The sequence below is a fragment of the Aquila chrysaetos genome, chromosome 3, assembly GCF_900496995.4.
Source record: "Aquila chrysaetos chrysaetos chromosome 3, bAquChr1.4, whole genome shotgun sequence".
NCBI classification, from domain to species: Eukaryota; Metazoa; Chordata; class Aves; order Accipitriformes; family Accipitridae; genus Aquila; species Aquila chrysaetos.
In genome coordinates this window covers 70,303,621-70,329,274 of record NC_044006.1, presented here as the reverse complement: position 1 = coordinate 70,329,274, position 25,654 = coordinate 70,303,621, and the positions used below count along the sequence as shown (strand labels likewise).

Below are 25,654 nucleotides of genomic sequence, written 5' to 3'. Positions count from 1 at the left end.
AACCTTAACCAAAGCCTCATGAAAGAAAGGAAATGCTTTCACTCAGCCCACTCAATGCGATACCTCATTGGATGATATTAATTAAGGAGAGGATGGGGATTAGTGAAAGAATTGCAAGGGAAGGTTAAGTACCAGCTAAATGAAAGGAGGCAGTAGATTAAGACGAAGACAAATATAAGGCTAATTGGAGATCAGCAGCAGGGTTCATTAGGAGCTGATCTTGGGAATGACCTTACTTAGATTGTTCCCTGACAGCCTGGGAACCCAAAGCTGGATGCAGCTAATGGAATTTGTTAAGGCCACAAAGTTGATAAGCATCACCAGAAGGCAGACAGAAATACTGGAGGAGCTGGCTGTCTTGAAGGGCTGGAGCGGGAGAAATTAATAGTACAAAGAACAAAATTAAGCACATGGTGATTCAGGGCAAGAATTTGTCTTGTATGCTTGAAGCTCAAGAGCTACAAATGAAGAAGAGCAAATGGGTATCTGGGCATGCAACGTTGATCACTGGATGTCTGCAAACTGCCTACTGGCTGTGGTCGTGAAAAAGGCAAATGCTATTTTAGGATGGATTGGGCAAACAATTTTCCGTAGAACTGGGCAAGTAGCAGTTTTACTGTACAAAGACCAGTTAAGACGTCCTCTGCAGCAGCGGTAGAGTCCTGGTCATTTCTGTTCGGGAAGGAGGAACTGAATGTAAAATGCTCTCGCATTAAAGAATAAGACAAAAAGAAACTTTGTCCTACAAAAGGGAGCTAAAATAATCTAGTTTATCCTACTGGATGAGAGCTTTGGGGACACATGACTGCTCTAACTATAATGGGAATACTCATGATTAGTAGAAAACAGCTTGTTGGAACAAACCCCAAAAGGTGTAAACTGGAGTGACAGCCAGTGTAACTTCAAGTTAGAAGGCAGCTCCTACCAGAAGAGCGAGGCACCGGTAGGAATTACATCAGTGAAAACAGAGTTATATTTAGAGGGCATTTGTCAATACTGTTATAATATACAATTACATGAAGAAACAAGGGAGGGCCTTCTCACACCGGGAGGTCCCATGTCCTTCCGTGTTCCAGCGACCATAGGACAGACAGTGGGATGGAGCCGATTAGCATCAGCGCGCCATCCCACACCACTCTTTGTAGGCATCTCTCAAAATCCCGTGGAATGGACTGAGGACCTGACCACGTTTATTCACTTGAGTAACCTTTTGAAGAACTCGTTGGACCTATTTTTTGTAGTATAATTAAGGACAAATCTCTTGCTCATTTGCCCTCTAGACACTGCTAACTGAAGCCGCCTTAGAACAACCAGATTTATTTCTGCTCTACATAAAGTAAGCATGAAATTTATTACTAGTATCAGATGGGGCAGAAACAAGCAGTACCATTGGTGTGGTTTGTGCAGTCCTGCGTGTTGCCCGAGAACAAGACAGTATTGATTATTTTACAAGACAAGTCACATTTGAGGAAGAAAAGATTAGATTAAAAAATTACATGCCTTGGGGAGGGTGAACAGCAGCACAAATCTGTTTGATGTTTGTGTCAACAAGGTTGCCAAAGCAAACAGCACGAACATCTGTCTGTAGCATAGACTGGAAAATACTGTAAATGGGAAGATATTTTAATTGTAAGCAGTGGTTCACAGAACTCCCCATGTCTTTATTTATTAGGCTGATAATATCACCCCAACATATGAACTTTATGCAGCATGTATAAATAATTCATGGATTAGCAAATAAAGAGATCTGGAATCTGTACACAGAGATGGCTGTTGCCAATTATCTCACTTGTGCAGAGCCAGACCTCTCAGCTCCCATTGCTTGCAGCTGCTCTTTTAAATCATTCATCAGTGCTTAAGAGATATGCTGGTGGCACTGGCAGAGAGTATTTGAATTTTCATTGTTTACACACTGTGAATTTAGCTTCTGGTCTGAAATTATCTGCCACATTGAAGCCTTTGAGAATATGGATGAGAAGACTAAGACAATTCCTCTTTTTTTTTCCTTTTTTAACACTTACATAACTTTGATTACCTTTTTGTAATTCTACTCCATATTCTTTTTATAATCACTACTTTCATTTTAAAGTTATAACTGATAAAATTCCCTATGCTGTTTAGATTATGAAAACATCAGCAATACTGTGGAATATTCTCTTAAAAGTATTACAAAAGAAATGTCTGGTAAGTATTTTGTTCAAAGTTGTATCATTTTCCATTTTTATTCTGGAAATCTATACCTTACCACCTAAATATCTAGAGTTGCTTCTTTCTGATGGTGTTTAAGCAGAACCCTCTTGGAAATAATCATGAAAGCTGCTTAAAAAATCGATGACAAGCCACGGCCAATGCTTTTTCTTGTCAAATTACTGAGACACTGAGTTTCCTTGCACTTTCAGATCACGGCGAGTAGTACTTCCTTGATGATAAATTTGCCCATGTCATTATAGTGATATGGCTTAATTTACTTCTAGCATGGATAATGACAGTAACATTTTTAAAGTCAAAGGCCTTATGATAAAGACAGACTTTTAGCTGTATTAATTGAAAATCTCATTCCTGTAACTAGAGATTTATGCAGCATTATTAACTATGCATCTATCCGGAAATGTATAGAGTATGTCTATACACACAGAAGTTCTCCTGTCAATAGTTTTGGTCCTCTCTCTTAAGCTAGAAATAAAGCAGGAGCATTAAAACTGCTGTCAAGTTATTGGAGTTAGCTGGTGCAATGCTGGAGCTGAGGAGAGGGGAGCAGAACCTGCAAGGCAGGTGAAGCAGTTCCAGCTGATAGCACTCCAGCACACCCCGTCCCGCTCCTGCCAGAGGGATGCAGAGAGGGATAGTGGGGTTACAGAGCCCGTACAGTGCCACCCAGCATCCTAAAAATTTGGGGGGAGGTGGCAGCGAGCAGCAGTGCCAGGTCCCACGTCTTGGGGCGTATCACAGCCCTGCTTGTAACTACTCCTCTGCAGCCAAGGCTGGGGGAAGAAATTCAACAGCATCGTCATCCCCTCGTCATGCAGGAAAGTGGCCTGCCTGTGATTTGGGCAACAGTCACCCAGGTTGTGGAGTACGTGCTGGGTCTCTCTTACCTTTTCACATCGGGGGCAAAGCAGCTCGGTAGCTGCTTTACTTTCTTAAAGGGGAGCACTTTGTGGTTTATTCTGCAAGGAGCACAAGCAAATGCTTAAATCCAACCTGCACCTGATGCTCATATGCACTCAGGACCTCTGTAAGCAAGAGGCAGAGGATTCGCAAAGTTTCCAAGGGGGACAGGTAGACACGGGCGCTCGTCAGCGCTGATTAAAGAACAGAAGCAGCAGAATGTGCCAGGGCTCAGGAGTCCCAATCAAAGCCCGTTTGGAAGGGCTCTGGAGAGAGGAGCCACGGAGCAGAGGATGTCCTCGCTCTGCTTCTGTCAGCTCCCAGCAGCTCATTGAACAAATTAGGTTTCACTCTCAGATTCGCAAATGACAGTGGATGGCATTTACCAGATGGCATGTGTAATGGGACTGTCACACCGTTATAGGTTTAAAAATAAAGTATGGGATGCAGTTAATGAATATACACTCCCTAATTTAAAGAATTTCTTTCTATCCCTGTCAGGCGTTAGGCACTCGACTTGTGAGTGTTGAAAGACTTTCAGTGTGTGTGTATTAAAAGACATAGTCTGGCATGTAACTAGGTTGTTTTACTTTAAAAATTGGCATTGAAATAAGCAATTTATGTCATTTCTAAAAAGGTGATTTTTCTTCTTAATGAGTTTCAACCAGCTCATAAGTGAAATGCATTGTTTAACTGGAATGTCATCACTGGGAATATTTAATATCGAGAGTAATCTTTCTGACAAACCTGATGATTCTGCTCTGTAGATTTCTGTCTTTCCCATTTTTTCCTCATTTGTTGAAAAATAAAAATTGAGAAACTCAAAAGTCTACTTTTTCAAGGATACTTATGCATATTTTAAAATATTTTTATTTGATATTACCTCAAACTGAGTATCTTTGTATGGGACCTCACTTTAAGGTATTGATTTGGGGAGATGACAGTAACTTAGTGAGAGACTAAGGAAACACAATATGTAATACACGGAATTTTCTAAACTACATACTGGCTTCTTCCTTTATTTATTAGTTTCTCACAGTTTTTCCAGTGCCAACACAAAAAAGGGAAAATAAATTAGAAAATAAAATGATTATATGCATTGTATTTCTCTATTTATCCCTTTCTTTTTGTTAGGCATTTTTGTGTTAATTAAAGGACTGCTCTAGCTCTGATTGAAGTCATTTGGGAGGACTCCTTTTATTTTCAGTGATGATTTTATCACGCCTATGTTTATTAGGTTTGTTGCTTTTCCAGCAGACTGGCTTCTGGGACTGCAGGGAAAAAGCAGGGCAGATTTGTAAATAAATACGGTCAGCATATCAATGTATATCGGTAGTAGAAAGGTAAATTCAGCTTAATCCTGGTGAGTAAAACAAGATTTTCCTCTGTGCATTATACTTACTTAGCTGCGTTCTAAGAAAATGGTGCAAACAAAGGAATTGTATTGTTAGTGAAGAAAATTCTTAATTACTAGGAAACAAAAGTCAGGCTGCCATATCAGTCAGCTTAACTATAAATTAAAACTTTTCCTGCCTCCTCTTTGTATAGGTAAGGTCTGCATTAAATACTCCTGATTGTGTGCAAAGGGATGTGGCTTCTTGGCAGCTTGGGAAAACCATTGACACAATTATACCTCCCTGAAGTCTTTCTTGCTCTCAAAACTTATTTATTTCACTTACCGAACCAGTATGGATGGCTCACAGCAACCCGTTTTTGTTGCCATTTGCGTGCACGCTGTCAGTGACAGCATTTCAGGGCCTTTTTCTCAGCCAGCTCTACACAAATTGGTAGTGCACATGACACAGGATTTGCTTGTAGGTTGAAGGACTCAACACATCTTAAAGGGGCTTGAATCTCAGTGAATAACAAGCCTCTTTAAGCTGTCTTAATTTTGAAGCCTAGAAACGTTGGGGTTTTGATATTCAATGTAGTTCAACGGCGGGTTTCCCCTGCGTGCCAGCAGCGTGCCTCCAGACTGTCGGAGCCCAAGAAAGTAGGAAACAAGGTTTCTAACAACCTTTCCTCCATGGGTCTTTTGTACAGATGGCTCCAAATTTTGCCACCCCCACCAGCTGCACACCCTCGTCACATAGTAAGTTTGAACTGGAAATGCAGTATATACAAAAGAGAAGTCCTGCCACGAAGACCGGTGAGGCTGCACCTTTGAGTCCTGTGTTCAGTTTTGGGCCCCTCACTACAGGAAGGACATTGAGTTGCTGGAGTGTGTCCAGAGAAGGGCAACTGAGTTGGTGAGGAGCCTGGAGCACAAGTCTTATGAGGAGCGGCTGAGGGAACTGGGGTTGTTTAGTCTGGAGAGAAAGAGGCTGAGGGGAGACCTCATCGCTCTCTCCAACTACCTGAAAGGGGGTTGTAGTGAGGTGGGTGCTGGTCTCTTCTGTCAGGTGGCTGGAGATAGGACGAGAGGAAATGTCCTCAAGTTGTGTCAGGGGAGGTTTAGACTGGATATTAGGAAAAATTTCTTCACCAAAAGGGTTGTCAAGCATTGGAACAGGCTGCCCAGGGAAGCGGTGGAGTCACCATCCCTGGAGGTATTTAAAAGACGTGTAGATGTGGCACTTAGGGACATGGTTTAGTGGTGGACTTGACAGTGTTAGTATGGTTGGACTCAATGATCTTGAGGGTCTTTTCCAGCCTAAATGATTCTATGAGTCTATGATTCTATGATTTATGATCTTCACCCACACACGGCGTGGAGACCTCTGGCCCTGCTTTTGGGACCTTTGGTGGGCGTATGGATGATCTTTCCCCAGCTGCTCACACTTGCTGCTGCTGCATCGTATTACATTATGGGAAAAGGGAAGGAAAGTAAGATAACCACAATCTCTGAGGTTAGGAATTAACCATTTCATCATTGCAGTGCTTCTTCCATCTTCCTGAGCAGTATTGTCAAACTCATTGGAAAAGCTATGAAGAGGTATGGTAGTAACATAGGAGTGGCTGTACTGGGTCAGACCGAAGCTCATCTTGGCCCACCGTCCTGCCTCCGAGAGCAGTCAGCAGATGATAACTGAAAAACAGAGAGAAAGAAGCTGACAACTACAAAATTAACCTAATCTCATGTACCATCCCATTTTTCTATCAACCAGCCACTTGGTGACTTTCTGAACAAGAAGTTAAATCCAGATCACTGTGCTAAGGACTATAGCATCCTACAGCATCCTGTGCGGAAGAATATAGCATGCTGTGGTAAAGCCTATAGCATCCTAAAGACTGTAGCATCCTATGGCAATGAATTCTGTGGTTCACTCTTGTGCATTGCATAGTAATGATAATCCTGTTTGTATAATACTGACTGATTTCAATACCCAAATGCTGTATTTTAAGTCAGCATATGTGGTCTTTTTTAGTGTGAGAGCTAAACTGGTGTTTAATTCATTTAAAAAAAAATAAAACAACAAAACAAAAACATTTGCAAAACAGCAACAGTTATCCATAGCATACAAAATGTAAATGCTTTGTGCTGCGATGTTTGGGTGTCATTAGAATAATTTTAAAAGCAAGTGATTTAATTGTGTTTGTGCTAATTTTAATGTTTACAAATTAGGGAAAGATGCATTTAGTGGTCCGTTGGGAAAGGGCTTTGAAACCTCGCATGTCTTCAAGTCTACAGCACTGTCATTTATTCATAGACTCTTTCTAATACCAGGGTGATTTGCTTTTTAGATTACTCTTGCATGGAAAGCGAGTCTCAGGAGTCTTCAGCTCTGTGGAATTCAAAACCAGGTTCACATGTATCTGTGTGCTTCGATAGATATTTAACCGACTTCTTTTCTTCTTCTTTTCAAGGTCCCCGAGTCCCGATGGTGACTGTTCACAACACAACCGATGCACAGAGTAAGAATGGGCTTGAGCCTTGCAATTCTCCAAAGAAAAGTAGCCAGGCAGGACACTGAGATGTAGCTGGTCTTTGGTAAACTTAGACTAGCAGGGACCCCAGCCTCTGCCTAAATGCAAGTCTTCTGCAAGTCAGAGGGACTTGCAGAGCTGTTGTGCTGCTGTCACGAAAGATTTCTGTTTGGGGTATGAAGACAGTGGTTTGGGCATGATGTTTGTTATCAACTTTCTTAAAAACTGTACAATCCTGATCTCTCTCACGCTTTTTGTTAGTCTTTCGCAGATATTGATTTATGGCCTACTCAAAAATAAGAAATATTTAGCTTAATCTATGGTTTTCAAAAAAAAAATCACTCTGGTATGGATTACCAGGTTGAAAGAATAACGCAGAGGAGTGAACCCCACAAGTTGTACCTCTGCCTGGTTTTCCGATCTGTTCACGGGGATTATAGCACTTATTGTTTGGTAAGGTTTTTTCATGCTAATGACTCACACCTACACTGGTGTGAAGCTGGAATTATTCCAAATACAGGTTTTTTTCCCTCAAAATCTTTGGTACTGGCTGTAGCCATTGTCAGGCTGGCTAGGACTCCCTGTAGAGCCCAGAGAGCCATGAGGTTTCTGGGGTTCCTCCTTCAAACCTGTAGCAATACAAATTATCCAGGAAGATCAATTTTTTTACCCCAAGTCAGAGTGGCAGAAAGCCTCAGATAGACAGCCTTTCTCTGTCCCTTCTCTACAGGGGTCTTAAACCAAGGTGCCCCTTCCTCTCCTTCATGAGTCTCAGGAGACTTCATAGCAAGGTGTGGGACTGTGTCTTATGCGAAACCAAGATTTATCTGCTCCTGTCACTTTGATGGTAGACCCTTATCTTTCATTTTAATGTAGAGTTTAGCCCAGCCTTAACCTGAAGTTAGGGACTTCAGGCATTGCTGGGATCCAAATAATAAGGAAGCAACACCTTTATTCTAGCTGCTCTGTACGTGACTAGTTTATCAGGTATCAGTTTAGCTTAACTGGATTTATAGCAACTCACTGCTGTTGTCTCTGCAAAGGAACAGAGCAAACCAGGGAATTTGGCTCTCAATCTAAAGGTTTTCGGTGAAATGCTGAGCTCCTTCATTTCCCATTGAAGGTGGTAAGTGTCAAAGGAAAGACTCCAGTGGCACCAAGCCATGTAAGAAAAAAGCACAGGATCCATCTTGCTTTATACAGTTTCTGTGTGTTCCCTGTTTTCTCAATTTCTGTTGGCAAGATGCATTTCAAGACCTTACCCCACCTAGAAAAGTTTTACTTGTAAGCAGGATGTGTACAGTGTGATCCCAAATTCTGATTGAATTATTTAAAATCAGATTTGTGGGTTATTGTATCCTTGGCCATTAAAATAGAAATACTCAGTAGTGTTCCATCTAGTGTCAAGTGTCCAATATTGTTCATGAGGTGTATTGTACATTTAACTCTAATTTATCCTTCCATCATTTTCCATATTTTTTTTCCAATTAAAATGTTCCTTTGCAGAGAAAGACATGAATAAAATTTAGCAGCATCCTGGAACAAGCTAGATTAAAGCAATGTGCTGCTGCATGACTGTCCTGTAAGGGCAGCAAGAGAGATCTTTGCCGCCAAAGCAAAGCAGCACAACATACCCTGGACCATGGCTTAGACCATCTGCCATCATCTTGCTTACAGGGTCACCATGAGATAAATATTTCATTTCAGTGACTCAGTTTCCCTACTGGTCTATAATTTCTGGATAAAAGTGCCACTATGGAGCTGACTGATTTTGCTGTCTGGAGGAGAGCTCTCACTGTGGAGCCAGGGTTATTGCCGCTGGCAATAGTGGGCTAGGGGTGTAGCTCCCTGTGCCTCTCTGGTCCCTTGTGAAACTACTTCTGCTATAAATGTGCAAAAGTTGGCACTTGTAGCTATTCTGGTCTGTAAAAATACAAGAATTGCTTTTTTAAGTAATACTGAAAGCAAATTGCAAGCTCCTAGCTTTTCAGTCTTTCTGCACCAGTGACCACTCATATCTCAGTCTGCGCACAAGCATGTATCAGCTCTTCTTCTTCCCAGCGGAGACCTGAGCTTGGCAGTGCCCTCACCAAGCATAACTCCAGAGCAGCCCTGGTGATGCCCGCAAGGCTCTTCAGCCTTGAAGAAGATGTTGCCACGTGGCCAGGAGAGTTTCTTAACTCTGACCTGCAGCTCCAAAGTCGCTTTCTTTTTTTCCCCCTTAAACACAGTACCTTAAGTTTACCATAGACATGGAGATGGCTGACTGGCTGTAACAGCATGTACAGGATAGTGCTCTCATGAACCATGTTATAGCCTCCTATATAGTTTTATAAAATACTTTTAGGTAAATAAAATGAGAGATAGTATAAAACAGAAACAGCAAATGAAGGGCTTGAAAAAGTAACATAAAACACACTGAGACTAGTTTTGACAGATATATATGTGTAGCGTTTATTACATAGAGAACTCGATCTGCTACTGAAATTCATGATTTTCTGCATATGATTAGCATTTCGCCTGGTTCCTTTTTTTCCCCTCTCATTCTTTTGCTTTTGAATAAAGGGCAACTGACACTTGCATGTTACTGAATTTACTTATTTAATATGAGCCCATTACTCTATAAAGGGAGTTTGCCTCTGTATTCTGCAATAATCTGATAATAGTGAGTTGCACAGAATATTATAGCGTGCTTACATTTAATTAAGCAATGACCATTTGTACTCCACAGACTCAAGCTCCCTGTGGTCCTAAAGCAGAAAAGGAAGTCCTTTAGGAGATATGCCAATCTTTTTTATTTCCTCCACAGTCTTCCTGGCTTTCTGTGAATGCAATTACATGAACAAATAAAACGGCTTGACTAAATTCCCCTACGTGGCAAGCCCCTTTCTGCTGATAAAGCTACTTGTGTGTGCCATAATTAAATGAGAATCTTAATATTTAACGAAACGTAATAGGCTGTTGCTTTGGCACTTTCGTGGGGGCTGTGGTTTCAACAGAGATTGAAGAAGCAGGGTGAATAGTCACTGAACCAATATACTATTGCTGAAAGATCTGTAAAATGTATTAACTGGGAAGGGCATGTTTTTGTGCTGCGCCTGCCTATTCAGCAGAGATGGGCAATGAGAGCATGATAATCAGGTACCGTAAGTATTATCTGAGGAGCTGAGGTTACACATCTATTTATCAGTGTGTCTCAAAAGGGAAGTGACAGTCAATGAAACACATAATTTGGTGCAATACCCTCAAACCCCCTTGGGTTCCCATGGCAGAGAAAATGCCCTGGATCACCCTGGATCAAACCCAACCTGATGCCATGGGGATGAGCACTGCAATGGGCCCCCCAGACCAGGATTCACTGCCACCACAGGGGGGTCACCCCAGTCCCTGAATCCCTCCCCCGTGGGGCTCAGGAGCCTCACCATCACCAGGAGACATTTCACACCACCTAGGACATACAACCTGAAACGTCTTCTAAAGATGGGCCCTTTCCTTACTAGCTGGGAAGCAATTGCTCTTTCTCATGTTGGAGGTGGCCGCTTTTTTTAGAAGAGGCTCGGCGGTTAGAGCCCATGGCCAGGATGTGGGGAATAAAGGTTAAATCCTGGGAAGGAGGAAGGGATCCTCTATTTCAATCCCAGACAGTCCTTGGATAAGACACACAAGCAAAATGAACAATTCTTGAAACACTCTGAAAGCCAAGACTGCTCCAAAACCTGATGTTGCAGGGTTGTATGATCTTTTTCCACTCTTCCCTCCCCATGGCTTTCCATCCCATGGATTTTCTCTTGTGTAGCAGCACAACCTTGTCCTGAAGCCTACCATAGTCTCCTTCCTTTCCCTATTTATTATGTGTAACTTGGGCACAGACTTGAGGACCTCTTCATTTGATATCTAGCTTTGCACAGCAGGTAGATGTCTGACTGGGACCCATAGTAGTGTCTCAGCACAGAAGGTCACGCTCCCATCTGCTCTAAGTCAGCTGAATATCACTGATTTCAGGAATATAGCTTTTTGCCAATGCAGAACCTGGAAGGGGTTTCAAATGCTGAACTGAATTAAATGTCTGTGAGGATTAGAAGAAAATTCTTTCATAAGGAAACTTGTGTTACAAATGTTAAGGTGGCTGTAAAACGTTAAAATGCTTTTTCACAAACACTGCCAAAAGTTTTTGTGATCTTGTCCTTCTCTTTTAGAAATTTTTGAGCTGGAAGTAAATGAAAATGTGCAGCTGACTGTAAATGACAGGCAAATGCCTAAGGTAGAATACATGGAAATCAAGATAGATGATTACAGTAAGTAGCACCTTTCCTCTCTCTTATTTTTCTTTTTCACTACTATTGCTGTGAAATGATACAGTCATCTTGGCTAGACTGGCAGGAGGAGAAATGACTTTGGCTCTCAATAAACTCACACAGTTTGCAAAGCACTCTCTTAGGATGTGCTACATAAGGAGGTTATTACAGAGACAAGATTTGATGAGAATGCAGCTGAAGAAAGGCAAAATGATAGGGTTGGATTTTTTCCCTTTTAAAATTCTCTTTGTAGAGAAGAAGCTACTCTGGGAAATGACACGGTGCGGTGCCCCCATTGTTTGGGGCAGTTGCCCTAGCTGGACTGCTGTGTTATTTGAAATGGGTTTGAAGTGGGATACTGTATGTGCTTGCTGGCTACAGCTGTGGCTGCCTTTCAGTATACAATACTGAACTGCAGTGAATGAAGACAACTCGCCAATGGCTGCCCATCAGGATTCTTTGAGAAAGCCATATCATTTGATAGGGTAGAAAAAAAAACCAGCTTTATGAGAAAAGCCAAAAGAAATTTCACCTGGATTAAAGAAGGCAGAGACTTTGGAGCATTTTATATCCACAGATGGTGCATTATTTGTACCACTTGTATAATCATTCCCCACATACCTACACGCCAAAGAGACAGAGAAAAGCCTAGTGGCAAACAGCCAAAGTGTAAGCATTTTCTGCCTGTCTCTGTACTTGTACCTGAAACAACCTAAAAAGCATCTCCTCTGGCTGTAAGCAGATATCTTACCTATCTGTGGAAAATCCACATACTCAGACTTGTGCAATGGCTCCCAAAAATCCCAGTTTCTGTTTATGGTGGCAACTCTAAAAAAAACCCCCAAAGAACCTGGATTCAAAGTATGACCCATAATATTTCCCATGCCAAAAAGGAGTGTACCTCTCAGATTGGATGCAGTGAAATGAAAGCAATGAGGTGTGATGGATGGCAGGTTACTAATTTCAACCATTAGCAGGTGTTATAAACTGTGAAGCAAAGGCTGAGAGACAGTTGCCATGTGAAAAGGATAATAATGGCCCTAAAATGTCCTGCTTGCCCATGGGCATTAGGAACATAAACCAGTGCATAAAATAACAAGAACAGACATACACTTCCAGGCCTTATGGGCAAGAAAAGACAGGGAAAGAGCCTGTCATAAAGATCACATCTATCCCCCAGTGAGCCAATTTGTAGTGACACTGGCAGTTTATTAAGAATAACTCAGCTTGATGCTAAATATCTTAAATGCAGGTATCATTGAAATGCAATTCTGGTCATTTAACCTAAAATTTATATGTGTGTGTGTGTAATAAATAGAAGCTGGTTGCAGCTGTGTGGCTGTTCTTCTGTGTCCTCCCTGAATTTTCAAAGCTTTGGGCTTAACAGCCTTGAGAACGCTGCACCTAGTGCTTAGTTATATTTAAAGTCAAGCGGTGGCCTTTTTGGCTGTCCCTGGGCCATTGATCCAATTTGCAGCTATTAGCATTCAGATGGAATAACTAATTAGGCGGAGTGTCAGACAATAATTGCAAAGCAAACCACTTAAACCACACGGTTAATCTGTGTATTAATCTACTGAAAATGCTTCTAATACCAATTTAATTGCTGGGCCTTTGCTAATCTGGATTGTAGTTAACATTTTAAAAATAAATGTGCTCTTGTTAATGTGGAAAACATTTGTATGGCAGCATTTTTGGCTATCGAGATGAAGCCATAGGAAGCAGTTAAATGGAGCTTTGGTGAGCACGTCCCTCACTTGTATTGGTTCAGTACCAACATGGGCTTCGGCACAGTTACCTCCTGTTTTACAGCAAAATTAAGACCTCTGGAAATCAGGATTAAAATACATGTTTCTCTATGCGTCTTCACACCATTACAGCAAAATAATCCTATTCTCTCCCCCAGCCACCATACTTAATTGGGTTTAAAATTATCATTTTCATTGCCAATTTTCCCCTTCCTCTGCTGCCCTGAAATATTGATTTCTGGCTGCGTCACTCATCCACCTGCCAAAAAGGAAAATTATAGCTATTGCCAGATGTTAATTGAATGCTGTAAAAGTGATGCATGACTGAACAGCTCACGCTGTACTCCCGATTTACATTTCCTGTCACCTCGGCTATCATAATATGGGTCTTTTCTTTGACAACATCTGTGTTTCTAAGGTGTTATTTACCAGTGCCTCTGCTGAAATGCCATTTTGTTCCTGCTCATAAGAGGCCAAAACACCAGAAAAATCTATTAGAGTTATGTCAGTGTTCCCACACTGAAGACATGTTGTTATTTTATTTTTTTTTTGCCTAGAATTGCCCATGCAGATCTTAAAGCCAGCAACCTTTTCGGACACTGCGCACTACCCCTTGCTTTTGATTGTGTAAGTTCTCGCTTGTCCTTTCTGTTCACATTATTGGGCAGCGTGGAAAGCTCGGTCATGGTCAGAGCCTTTTAAGATATGTTTTGTACAATGAACGCCAGGCTGCTTTAGCACCTAAGTCCAGCACGTTGGTCCCTACCCTCTGTCTCACCTTGGAGCTGGGAGAGACTAGACGTAGGTCCCTTCTCTCCCGTGTTTGAGCAAAGGGTTTCAGCTCCCAGGAGGGTGCCCTAGTGAAATCCCGCAGAGTAGATTGCAGGACTTTGTGAAGTTGTTCCACGTACACTTACAATTCAATAATTTGGGGGGCAGAAACAGGAGGGGGAGGAATAAAAGGTGGATGTTGACTTTCTGTCCCAGTGCTTAGGGCACTCATCCTGTGCTTAGCAGGTCGTTTTAGAGCGGGATGCAGTCAGCCTTACTGCAGCTTAAATTTTAGACACCCGCATGCAGCAATCCTTCCCATGTAAATGCCAGTGTTCCCTGAAGTGACAGTAAAGAGAGAGCTAGAAACCTTTGAAGATCTCCATGACGTTAGCATTTATATTAGGTAGGTAGGATTTCCTCCTGGCAGGCATAGCAGATGGGTATTTCTTTACGCAACATTTGGTAATAATAATACACATTACTGAGTTTTTTCTGGCAATTTGGAGAGAAAATGGGGTAGGGAAGTCACTCACCTTGAAAGAACCTGTTTGGCCCTGGCTGCGTCCCACTGCATCGCTCGCTCCCTGCCAGGGAACACCCCACGAGAGAGAAGCCTCATGCAGGAGTGACGAATGCCTGATGAATGCCTGAACGCCATCCTGCACATCCCTCCATGAAGGACAAAAACACTGCAATAAGCGTGTCGTTACATCACAAAATTGCTGCAGAGAAAATGTACTTCATTATACAAGTGCTTGAGGAAGATTGGTACTCATCAAGCTAACAGCACTTGATTAGGCTGCCTCTGAAGCTGGATGTGCCTGGGTCTCGCTTGAATAAATGCAAATAGCTGAAGTCACATGCACATTAAAATCCTGCAGTGAGTTGCCTGATGTCTCCAAGAACCCCAAAAAAGACAAGAAGTAGACGGAAGTGCCAGTAGCTCTACAGTAATCCGAGTCCTAAAATATTACTTGTAATCATCATCATCATCATCTCTTGATTTTTCCAAGCAGTCTAGCTGAAGTGGGGTCCAATTTGGGGCCAACCTGGGCATTTTTAAGCAGTTAGTTTTATCGCTTTAAAAGTGTGCTTTCCCTGTGTACTTTTGTGAGTGACAGAAGTGATTGACAGCTCCATCTACAGCCACTCTCAAGAACCCCGTGGGAGAGGGAAGGGCTGGGCTGGGTGAATGGGGGCAATAAATGAAACCCCAGCGCTTGCCAGTAAAGAAAAGGAAGATCGGTGTCTGCAAGCTTCATCCAACGTATTTTGGCAGTGCCAGTGCACCCCAAAGCCAGGCTCCTCACAGAAACCCCTCCACCAGAAAAATACCATCTTTGGGGAACGTAGAATACAGATATAAATTAGAGCAGGTGTAAAAAGCAAAAACTCGACTGACCTCTGCATCAGCTCCCTGGTTTCCTCACAGGAGGAATTCTGCCCAGTTAGTGATGTGCTTACTAGGTTTGTTCAGAGCTCAGCTTAGCGCAGCGAGAGTTGCTGTGCAAAAAGGGAGGCAGAAACCAACCTGCAGCTTCCACCCCAGCCTGAAAACACATCCCACACAACCAGCCTTCTGCACACCATCGTTGCAGAGACTGGTCTCCCTTTCTTGAAATCTGCCCTGCCTTGCAATGCGGGCGGGAGCTGCCGGTCCCCATTGCCACGGCAAGCTCACGGCCCCCGGGGAGGGCGTTTGGCCCGGGCTTGGTGCCGTTGCCTTTGCTTGATTGCCTATTTCTGTTTCAGAGACGGGACGCCTGGCAGCCAGATCGTAACGGAGAGATTTGAGGTGACGTGGGAAAGCGTCATGGTCAGCTCTCACAACGCCATCGTGCTGAAGTTCGACGGCCGCGGGAGTGGCTTCCAAGGCACTAAGCTATTGCACGAGGTTAAGAGGAGGCTGGGCCTTTTGGAAGAGAAGGATCAGTTGGAAGCTGTCCGGTGAATGACGCTGTTATTGAAGCAATTAATTCATTAATGATAATTAACCCAAGACTGTCATTAGTCCTAGTTGCTTTAATGGTGTGTAGGGTAGAGCAAGGAGGCGGGAGGGAAGGACAATGTAGTTATACAGCTGTGACCAAATGATGGCATGTGGGAGAGAGCTCATGCCAGCCAGTGCAGAGGGAGAAAAACAAGCCTTAAACAGAGCTAAATTAGAGAACACTTATCTGTATCACATGTTCAAAGCCTATTTATTTTTAGCTCTGTACAGTCATACAGCTACAAATAAGTAAGCTTGCATATCAGCTCCTACATTAATTTTCTGCTGGCCACAAAGTTGGAAAAAATCCATCTTTAAACCCTTAAACTTTTTAAAACAGAAAAAAACAGTGCAAAACCCTAGATGTCAAGTCCTGTCATATTGTTAGATTTATTCTGCAGATAATCACGCTAAAAACACTATCAGAGTAGTGCAATAGCATCAGCTTTGTTATGACTTTCAGAGGTAGTGCAGGTTATTTGTTGCCATTGCTTGGTCAAATCCAACACAACAGGTTGCAAGATTAAATTGAACAGAGAGTCATGTGAAAGCAGCACATAGCAGTGTGAATTTAGATTGTCTACATCATTTTTCTGTGGCTATCCCAAATTCAAGCTGATAAAAATCACAATGTGTTTGCTATATGTAAGGGAAAAATATTTTTAACCCATTGTTTCTCCTCTCTAATTTTCTAGGACAATGCTGAAGGAGCATTACATTGATAAAATGCGAGTCGGTGTGTTTGGGAAGGTAAGGTTTTCCCATTGTTCCTCTCTGCTTTCCAGTTGGCTGATGTGGCTAAGCAACTGAGCTAAATCCTGATTTACTGAATATGTCAGTGGTGACATTTTTATTATTATTTATTTTTGAGATAGACTGCTTCTTGCTCAGAGATGTTAAAGATGAAAGCTTTCATTTTATCAATGTATTCGTCAATTATTTTTTTTTAATTCACTTCCAAGTGCAGAAAGTGCACTTTTTGACTATTTGTCAGAAAAACACTGTCAGATAATTATTTTTTTTTCCCCTTGCGAACTTTCATTTCATTTTCATCTTGTCCCTTAAGGCCTATGGGAATGTGGGTAGATCTAGCTTGTGTCGTACAAATGTACAACAACAATATTGATTTCTGAGTCAGATTTGCGCCACAGTGTGTATCCGGCTGGGAAATGGCAATTGCAAAGTACACACGGTTTGAAATGAGAATGGGACTGCAAGTAGAAATTGTTTATTGTGGGAGATACAGGCTTAGAGTGGGGGAAGAGAGCTGCACATACAGCAGCATCTCTGCAGGGAATTGTTAACAGGCTGACGGCAGACGCTGAAATTGTGATGTCCATTTTAAATAGCGAAAGACTGGGGTAATATTTTGGAGAAGTAACATATCCAATTAGACCTACAGCCATCAAGTGGGACGAAAAGAGGCAAGCTCTTGGGCACAGAACCCTCCTGCCTTCAGGAGAGTGCAACGAGTACAGTGCTCATCTTCAGCCGCATCCACCGAAGCCAGGGAGAAGTCCCTTATTTCATGTTTTTTCATGGCAAGGTGTTAAAGGCTCTATATTGGCCAGGAGTTTGCTGCAAGGTCTCAGCTGCCCTGTTTCTGTACCCAAAAGCAGCAGCACTTCACGGCAGGACCGCTGATGCCCCTGCCCCTTCTGTGTTCCAGGATTACGGCGGCTACCTCAGCACTTACATGCTTCCAGCTGGTGAAGAGAACCAGGTGTTCGCCTGTGGAGCTGCTCTTTCCCCACTGACAGACTTCAAACTATATGGTAAACCCCATCCCAGAGCCCACAGACCCTCTTGCTGACCACAAATGATGTTTCTGCCCTATCCTTTCCCAGTTATCTTCTCTTTCTTCCCGAAGACCCTGCCTGTTTTGTATTGTGTGTCTTCTTAGGACTAGCCATAAACCCCTTTTTTCACCCTCAAGAGAAATTTTGCTGGCACCAGTGGGACCAGCCATGGTGGTCAGAGTAATCAAATAACTTTTATTACTTACTCCTTTTAAATAAAGGAAAATTGGCTCTAAAAGCCTCCAGCCTCTGCCACCAACCTGCACCACTGCCTTGAACATGCTTCTTTCTTGCCTGAACCATCCATCCATGGAACCTGTGGTCCAGTCCGCCTGCCCCATCCTCTTTCTGACAGCAATACTCCACTGCACATGGTGGTCCTTTCTCTCAGAGACCCCACTTGCGTTTGCACTTAGTGCCAGTGAAAATCAGGGGACTGCCGTGAAAATCAGTGGTGTTAAGCCAGCCTGCAGGTCCCGTACAGTTATCCCCAAAACCAACGGGAACTTGCAGCAGGCTGTTGATGGAGATGGCCCCATATGAAAGGAGAGAGGGACACAACAAGATAGTGCTCTTCTCCTCTCATATTTTGGTTGCATTAAGGCTGGGGGGACACGCTTTTCTGTGACTTATTTAGAAACCGTAAGTATGTGGTGATAATGAAAGACTGTAGTTTCGTACATATTCTTAGTGCACTTTCAAAAGCTTTTAGAAATATGTCCTGTGTAACTAAGGCAATGTTAGAAAAGAAGATCTTTTTTAGCATTTGCAATATTTGACTCAGAGGCACCAGTGTACTCTCTTATGACTGAAAGAGACGTTTTCTTTTTTTCTTTTCAAGCTTCAGCCTTTTCTGAAAGATACTTGGGTTTGCATGGGATTGATAACAGAGCATACGAGGTAACTGCATGGACACTGCGTTTCCCTGATAAAATGCGAACAGGGTTTTAACTCTTCCTCAATGTGTTCTCTTTTGGGGAGGGAAAAAGGGTATGCAAGATGGACTCACTAGTAAAACTCTATATTTAAAAGGCAGCAAGGTGTCCTTCAGCCTGCTTACTGCTTTTGTTGTCTTAATAGTAATGATGGGTATGGTTTTTATTGATTAGCTTTCATGTCTGCCTCTCTAAAGTGGGTAAATACAGTTATTCCAGTTTTACAGATTGAAGGAGCTGAAGCTGAGTGACTCCAATGTGCCCAAGTGGACACAACGTCATGACCTCCTTTAAAGTTCATCCCAATGGTCTTGCCACTTTGATTCTCTCTGATGTATAATTTTTGACCCAAAGGCAAGTGAAGCTCAGCTTCCCTTGGCTTTTTCAACGTAAGCACAGATGTGGTATTTCAGGTAGGCAGAACCCTGTGCCAGAGTTGAACAGCACATAGAAAAGGAGACACGGCACCAGTTAATGAAGATATTGTTTAATATGTATGATGGGATCAGTCGGTTCATGTCTTCTTTCCTTCTATTAATTTATCACGAAAAACCTGATAAAGAATAGTCACACAAACAAAATTTGTTATACAGAAAACATTGTGAAGCCTACTAAGCCTTGTCTTCAGCTAGAAGACATGAAGGCAGCAAAAATTTGAAACTGTTTTCTTATGGAGAAGGCAGGTAGCACCCTGTGCCCCTGCAGTGGAAGCTTTTCCTGGCTATCTAAATACTGAATTCATTGTCTCTCAGATTTTGCACTCACGATCTCTAGATCATTGCAAACTCTTTCTGTCCTTTTAGAAATTTAAAGGCAGGTCAGTAGAGGTGAAAGCAAGGGAAAATATTCCAGAAATGAGAGCCTTGTATTGCCATGCACTCTTCGTGCATCTGACCTAAGCAAATAGGGGTACTTTTGGTTAACTTGGGATTAACTGGCAGGAACAGCACCTGAGCTCTCTGCAGAGCATGGCACTGTTCTCGGTACAGACGCTAACTGATACACATCTCCTACCTGTCACAGCTGAACCATGAATTGCTTAGGGAGAAGAACTGTTCCTAACCCATGGACCAGACATGAGCTTTATGAAGGTCACGTAATTCAAGACTTGATGTAGACTCCAAAAAAGCTGTACTGTGGTGTTGTAGGTTACAACTGAGGGAGCAGAAAGGAAGGAGCGGAGCCATATAGGGGAGAACAGGGTGCAAGATATGTGCATACACCATCACAAGACTTAAGCATCACAGCCAGCAATCTGAGAATGAGAGAACTCATTAATTAAGTAAGTCGAGCAATAGAAGGAAGATCAGAGGGCACCCTTGCAAAATTTGCAAACACTTTCTAAGTCCATACAGAGTGCGGAGCTGCAAGAAAGCCAGAGCCAGGCAAATTTCCAAAAATTTGCCTCTAGCACCAAGGAAATATGCAGGGCCACTTCTAATGTTCCGGGTTGCTTTATCTTTCAAGTGAGGAGAGATACACGTCATCTTTAATGTAAAATAACAGTGGCCATATCTTAATAATACATGCCAATGTTTTTAGCCAGCTAATTTGACCTCCATAGCCAGGCATGGAATGTCCTGTTGCTGTTGGAGATGCACTTGTCTATCTTCCGTGGAAACCACATAGCACAGTGGGAAGATGAACACAGGTAAAAGATAGGATTGATACAAGGGTGTATTAACTGAAAAATACATTAACTCATGTAAGTGAACCAGAGGTAGGGCACATACATTTAAAGAGTGAAGGAAACATGAATTTAAATTGAGAGTGCTATTATTCCCTGCCCCCCTATAAAGCAGTAGCAGCTGTGATTTGAGACGTACATTCCTTTTGCCACTCCAAGATTTTCTGGAGTCTCCGTGAGGCTTGTATTCTTCTGAACAATGCAGCAAAAAGTGGAGAAGTCCTTCATTTCTCTTACCCAGTACCATTTGCAGTCACTCAGATTTGTCTTTCCCCCACACATCTGAAAGATAGTTGGGGCAAAGGCATTCTCAGCAGTGGACACTTGAATTTAGTATCACATCCTCCCCCAGGCTGTCAAAGCTCATTGAGGCTGGCTTTCAAACCATACCAAAGTCACTCCAGCTCTCCAAAGAGTTCTTAGGCATAGGCACCTGGGCACGCTTTTCATCAGTGTTTTGTATTCACTGGAAATTCACTTTGACATTTTCCATATGTTCTGCAGTTCAGGCTTTTGGTGAATACTATCAGAACAGATGAGGGTCTCTGACCTCTTCCTGCTGATGATACTGAGCCTGGAAGGACAGGGTGGGGGTCTATTTTACCTCCAGACTGATTCAAGTAGCCAAGAGAATATGCTGCGCTGGTGTCTGCTTGTTATCCTTGTGATGAAGTATCAAATGGAATTAAGTGTTTCTATTTTCTCCATATAAATTGCTAATTTCTAGCAAGATTTTTAATCTTATTGCAACCTTTACCTTCACAGATCACCAAATTAGCACACAGAGTCTCATTACTGAAGGAACAGACATTTTTGATCATTCATGCTACTGCTGATGGTAAGTTAGCCCATCTTTTGTGCTCATTATATGTTTGGGATAGCTTTGATTTTTCTTAATTAAATTTGTCTCTTTAATGATTGTAATCTGTTTTTACAGAAAAAATCCATTTTCAGCACACTGCGGACCTTATCACACACCTAATTAGGGCAAAGGCTAATTACAGCTTGCAGGTACTGTATGTGTTTCCTTTTTTCATAGCTGAACAGTTATTTCCCAGGTTGAACTCAAACTGGTGTTATGAAGCAAGCTTTGAAAAGCCACTTGCAAACGCAGCCTGGCAGTAGAAATAGCACCAGCATATAATGTGTTCCTATGTACTCCCATGCTTATTTGATGCCACTATTTTGGTTTGGACAGCTGTAGAACAGTTATTGAATTACAGTAAATTAGGTTTCGAGACGTATCTCTAAGGAATTGATGCCTGTTGACTTTCTTTGGGAACAACAGGGCAAATTCAGGATGAATTACAGGGAAACAGGGATCTAAATTAAATCCACTGGAAAAGTTAAGGAGAGAAATGTCACTTAAATCTGACACCCCACTGCAAATGACATACTCTGGTCTAGAAAGCCCCTCTTTCCACCGAATTACATCTCTGATTTGCTGAATGCCCCATGTCCAAGCCATTAAAGCTTCCAAAATGAACCCATCCACCAGCCATGGGGATGGTCCCTACCCTCTGCTACATCCCAAGCCACAGCCAGCAGAGTGCAACTAGCCCAGGCTCAATCCATGCCAGGGATCATGCTAAAGCCCACAGTATAGACGATTGTGTTGCAGTGCCCAATTCCTACTAACGCTTGATTTACTGAATACCAGCTCCCTCTGGCTGCATTTCTGCGGAGCTTCATGTGATGGGTATGCTCACTCCATCATGCTCCAAATGCAGATAGGATGGAGCACAGACACGGGAGCTAAGCAATGAGCCCGGCACAGATTTAGTCAGCGCTAAAATGACTGAGGCGTCCCTGCACATTTCCCAGTGCAGAAGCATTAGTACATTGGAGCTTGAAGGCACCAATGGGTTTGACGCATGTCAAAGGTTAGTTGAGGACCGAGTGGAGGTCTGAGGGATCTACATCTTGGACTGAGGTACTCAGAGCAGCAGCGAGACACCTCAGTCCTACCTGCAAGCATCCAGCCCTAGAAACTCATTCTTCCCCTTTCAATATCCCAGTCTAGACAACGCAGTATGATCGTCTCGCATTCCTTCAATGTGCAGAAGGTGCCTGTTCCATTTAAATGGAAAGTTGTGTTTAAACTATTTCATTTCTAGCTTCCCACACTTTTTTTATTTAATTACTTCTCCAGCAAGCTTTATTTCAATTTTTTACTTAATGACATTTTTTCTTTAAAGCCCTCATTTTAGTCAGTAAAACATAATGCCATTTCTCTCCACTGGGTTTTTTTCAGTTTTTGCAAGGAGCAAGCACTGTTATTTGTAAGTGTGATCTGGTTCTGCTTAGCCTGAACTTGTTCAGAATGGAATTAAATGGAAAATCCTCCCCCAAAAGAGTTCCTTTTGAAGGAAGATGCAAGTCTGTGCTTAGAGCACTGTGGTGTCTGAATTACCATGGACCTCATGTGCATCTACGGGCAGGCACATGGTGCTGAGGAGAAACAGTGGTTTTGCAGGCCAGCTCATGCTGCGGGATATGGGTGGTCAGTCCTGAGACTTTAAGCTCCTAACAGTGTGCATTTGCCCGTTTCTTTGCAGATTTACCCTGATGAAAGCCATTACTTTAGCAGTGCAGCATTGGAGCAGCATTTGTACAACTCCATTGTCAACTTCTTTGTGGCGTGTTTCCAAGTTCAGGACAAACTCCCGATAGCCCCACTGAAAGAGGAGGAGGATGACGATTAACCCTACTTGTCCGTGCTAAGCACAAGGCAGATCTCTCTAACAATATGCAACCGGATCATTTTCCTGAAGAAAGAGATGTTACGTTGTTAGCATGTATTTAAAGAAAACTGAAAGCAGCTCATCTGCTTTACTTGACAGCAACTCCTTCCTAAATGGAAGAACATTAAGCATGGTGAACTCAGCAGAAACTGCTGTCTGAAATTAATCCATCACAACCAACATCTTTTTTTCCTTTGTTTTTTTTTCCTTTTTTTTTCTTTCTTTTTTGTTTGCCACAAAGTGACTTCTAGAGTGAAAGTGGTAAGACATTGAACTTGAAGGAACACCCCAAGAAACCGCTTTGAGGACTGGAAGACTTGATGTCTCTTTGCATTCAAGCAATCAAGCAGTAGCAGTGAAATCCATCATCCATATTAAGGTTACTATAGTTAGCATCACAGTGTGTCAGAAAAAAATCTAACCTAATACATGGAAAAGATTATAGCACAATTATTTTAATGGATACTGATTCATACATACTTGCCTGCTCTTTCCCATGTTCAGAACGTTTGTCTTTGGTACAGGACATACAAATTCAATTGTACAAAATATCGCTACAGTTACAGTGATCTTTACCTTCCTATAATTATTTCTTTGTTTTGTATAGCTTTTACTTCTGTTTTCATTGGGCCTCACATGATTACCTTATTAGCTTCTCAGCTTGTTCTGGATGGGGAAAAACATACACTGAATTAACCAACGCACTTCAGACCTTAGGGATCTAAAGAGGCAATGGGGGTCCACGTACCCAGACAAAATCTGTTAGAATAAAGCAAAGGAAATCCCACTCTCATGTTCCTGGCATAGCCTTTGCCTGCAAGACTGAGTATTTTCCTTGGCAGCCTTGAAAAATATGCACATAAATAAGCTAAATCAGCTTAACATTGAGATATTTTTATTGTACTATGGAAAAATATGCGACGGTCATGATTATTCTTTTTCTTTTAGTGTTGGAACAATTGGTTGGTAACCTGTTGGGGAGCGGCTAGATGAGGCTATGGTAGCAGGAATTTGTACCAGATACTTCGCAGATCATCTCATAAAGCCATTTAAACAGAACCAGTGTGCAGAGATTTATTGCACATGCTGTCTGCGGCTTAGTTGTATTCCAGGTCAATGATTAGCACATTCCAAACATGTTTAATTCTCTCTTCTGCTCACACTAGTTTTGCCAAGCATAAAAGAAAAAAAAATAATTGGAGCATTTTTGCTTTAAAGTATCTAACACTTCATTACAGCGGTGCAAAGCAACTTTTAAAACTTCTTGTGAAAACATTCACCTCTCAGAAAGAAATTCAAACTTCATTCACTTCCACTTACTGCGTCATAAGAATTTTGACTAGTGTCGCTCCTTGTAAAATATTCTGACCAAATGTACAGCCAGTATTAATACTGTATATTTCATTTTGTTGTATATAAAGGAATGTAAGTCAGTTCTTCGTCAGGTCCCCGATCCAATATTAGTCTTGTGTTCAGCATGCATGCGATAACACTTCTTTGCTGATCAGGACTCTTTAGAAGTACTAGCTTGGAAATATAACAATTAATGTAATTTCTTTTCTTGTTTTGACAGCTTGAATTTCAATGCCGGTTTCTACTTTTTACATAGTACTGTGGGTAAACTCGCATCCTGACAGCAATGATGATGTTTCCATTGTGTTCTTTAGTGTGTCTTTTTTATTATCTTTATTTTAAGCTTTGAATGTTGGTTGTACTTTGACCATCATGAAAAATATATTGATAAACCACAGAAATTATCTAGTTTGGTTTTGATTATCTTCTTTAATTTACAGTGCATCGACATTGTGTGAACAAGAACTACGGTATAAATCTGCTTTATCCGGCAAAATGCCAAATAGACAATAAGAATGCTGCGTGTCCAGATTTTGCTACACCGAACAGGCTCAAAAGCCTGAAATGAACTTGACCCGACAAATGTAAAAATCTGCTCTGTCCACAATCTTTTGTAGAAAGAACTTTAGGATGTGGCATGGTAGTGTTTGTTCATTCATGGAATAAAACATTATTTTACCACCCTGGTTGCTACTGCTGTTATTTAGTGTTAAGTACTTAAATAAGCATCACATTGCTTGAAGTGCTGTTCCTGGTTGAACTGAGCCCAAACTCCAGGGTGCAGATCAGAAAAATGAAGACAAGTCTTTAAATACATATCGCCATTTAGTCTGCCTGTAACCTTGGTAAATGGTGTCACCGTGCTAAATGGTGACTGCTTTTGAGGAAAACACGAAGTAGCACAGAGTGGATTCAATCCCAAAGTAGCAGGTCGTGAGAAGACCCCTATCAGCCTCTCGTCTTTGATAAAAAAACACCTTTCCTCCCTTTCTGCCTGCTGACCTGGCGCACGGGCTTCCTGAGGACATCAGCCAGGCACAACAGCTTGACCAAAGGGATTTTTGCTGTTTCATCCATTGTCCCTTTCCCAAAAGTCACTTGTGGGTTATGAAGTGGGAACAAAGCGCTAAAACTTACTGAGTCTTCCACAGGAGATTTTTCTGCAGATGATTCTCCATCAGGAAAGGGGCAAGCAAGAGGAGGGAGTCATCCCACCTGAATTCAGATATTTGTTTCCCTTCAAGCCAAGAGGAGAGCGATATACCTGCTAGGGCCATCCTCAGACACCTCCCTTAAACAAGGGGCAGTTTTCCGTGTGCCCATTTTGCTCCGCTGGCTGCGGGGACGGGTGTGA

At 42.2% G+C, this 25,654-nt stretch overlaps 1 protein-coding gene across 6 annotated transcripts in view; it reads left to right on the top strand.

Annotated features, from left to right (window-relative positions):
• Positions 1 to 24,981, top strand: part of DPP6 (dipeptidyl peptidase like 6) — a 575,985-nt gene extending 551,004 nt beyond the window's left edge. For all 6 annotated transcript variants that reach the window (XM_030009646.2, XM_030009648.2, XM_030009650.2 and 3 more), the window contains exons 17-26: positions 6,916 to 6,963; positions 11,172 to 11,270; positions 13,576 to 13,645; positions 15,545 to 15,739; positions 16,478 to 16,532; positions 17,452 to 17,557; positions 18,423 to 18,481; positions 20,969 to 21,041; positions 21,141 to 21,214; positions 22,762 to 24,981. In XM_030009646.2, the coding sequence (XP_029865506.1) occupies positions 6,916 to 6,963; positions 11,172 to 11,270; positions 13,576 to 13,645; positions 15,545 to 15,739; positions 16,478 to 16,532; positions 17,452 to 17,557; positions 18,423 to 18,481; positions 20,969 to 21,041; positions 21,141 to 21,214; positions 22,762 to 22,908 (926 nt within the window). In that variant the 3' untranslated portion in view covers positions 22,909 to 24,981. The remainder of the gene's footprint in view (positions 1 to 6,915; positions 6,964 to 11,171; positions 11,271 to 13,575; positions 13,646 to 15,544; positions 15,740 to 16,477; positions 16,533 to 17,451; positions 17,558 to 18,422; positions 18,482 to 20,968; positions 21,042 to 21,140; positions 21,215 to 22,761) is intronic.
• The last annotated feature ends 673 nt before the right edge of the window (positions 24,982 to 25,654 follow it).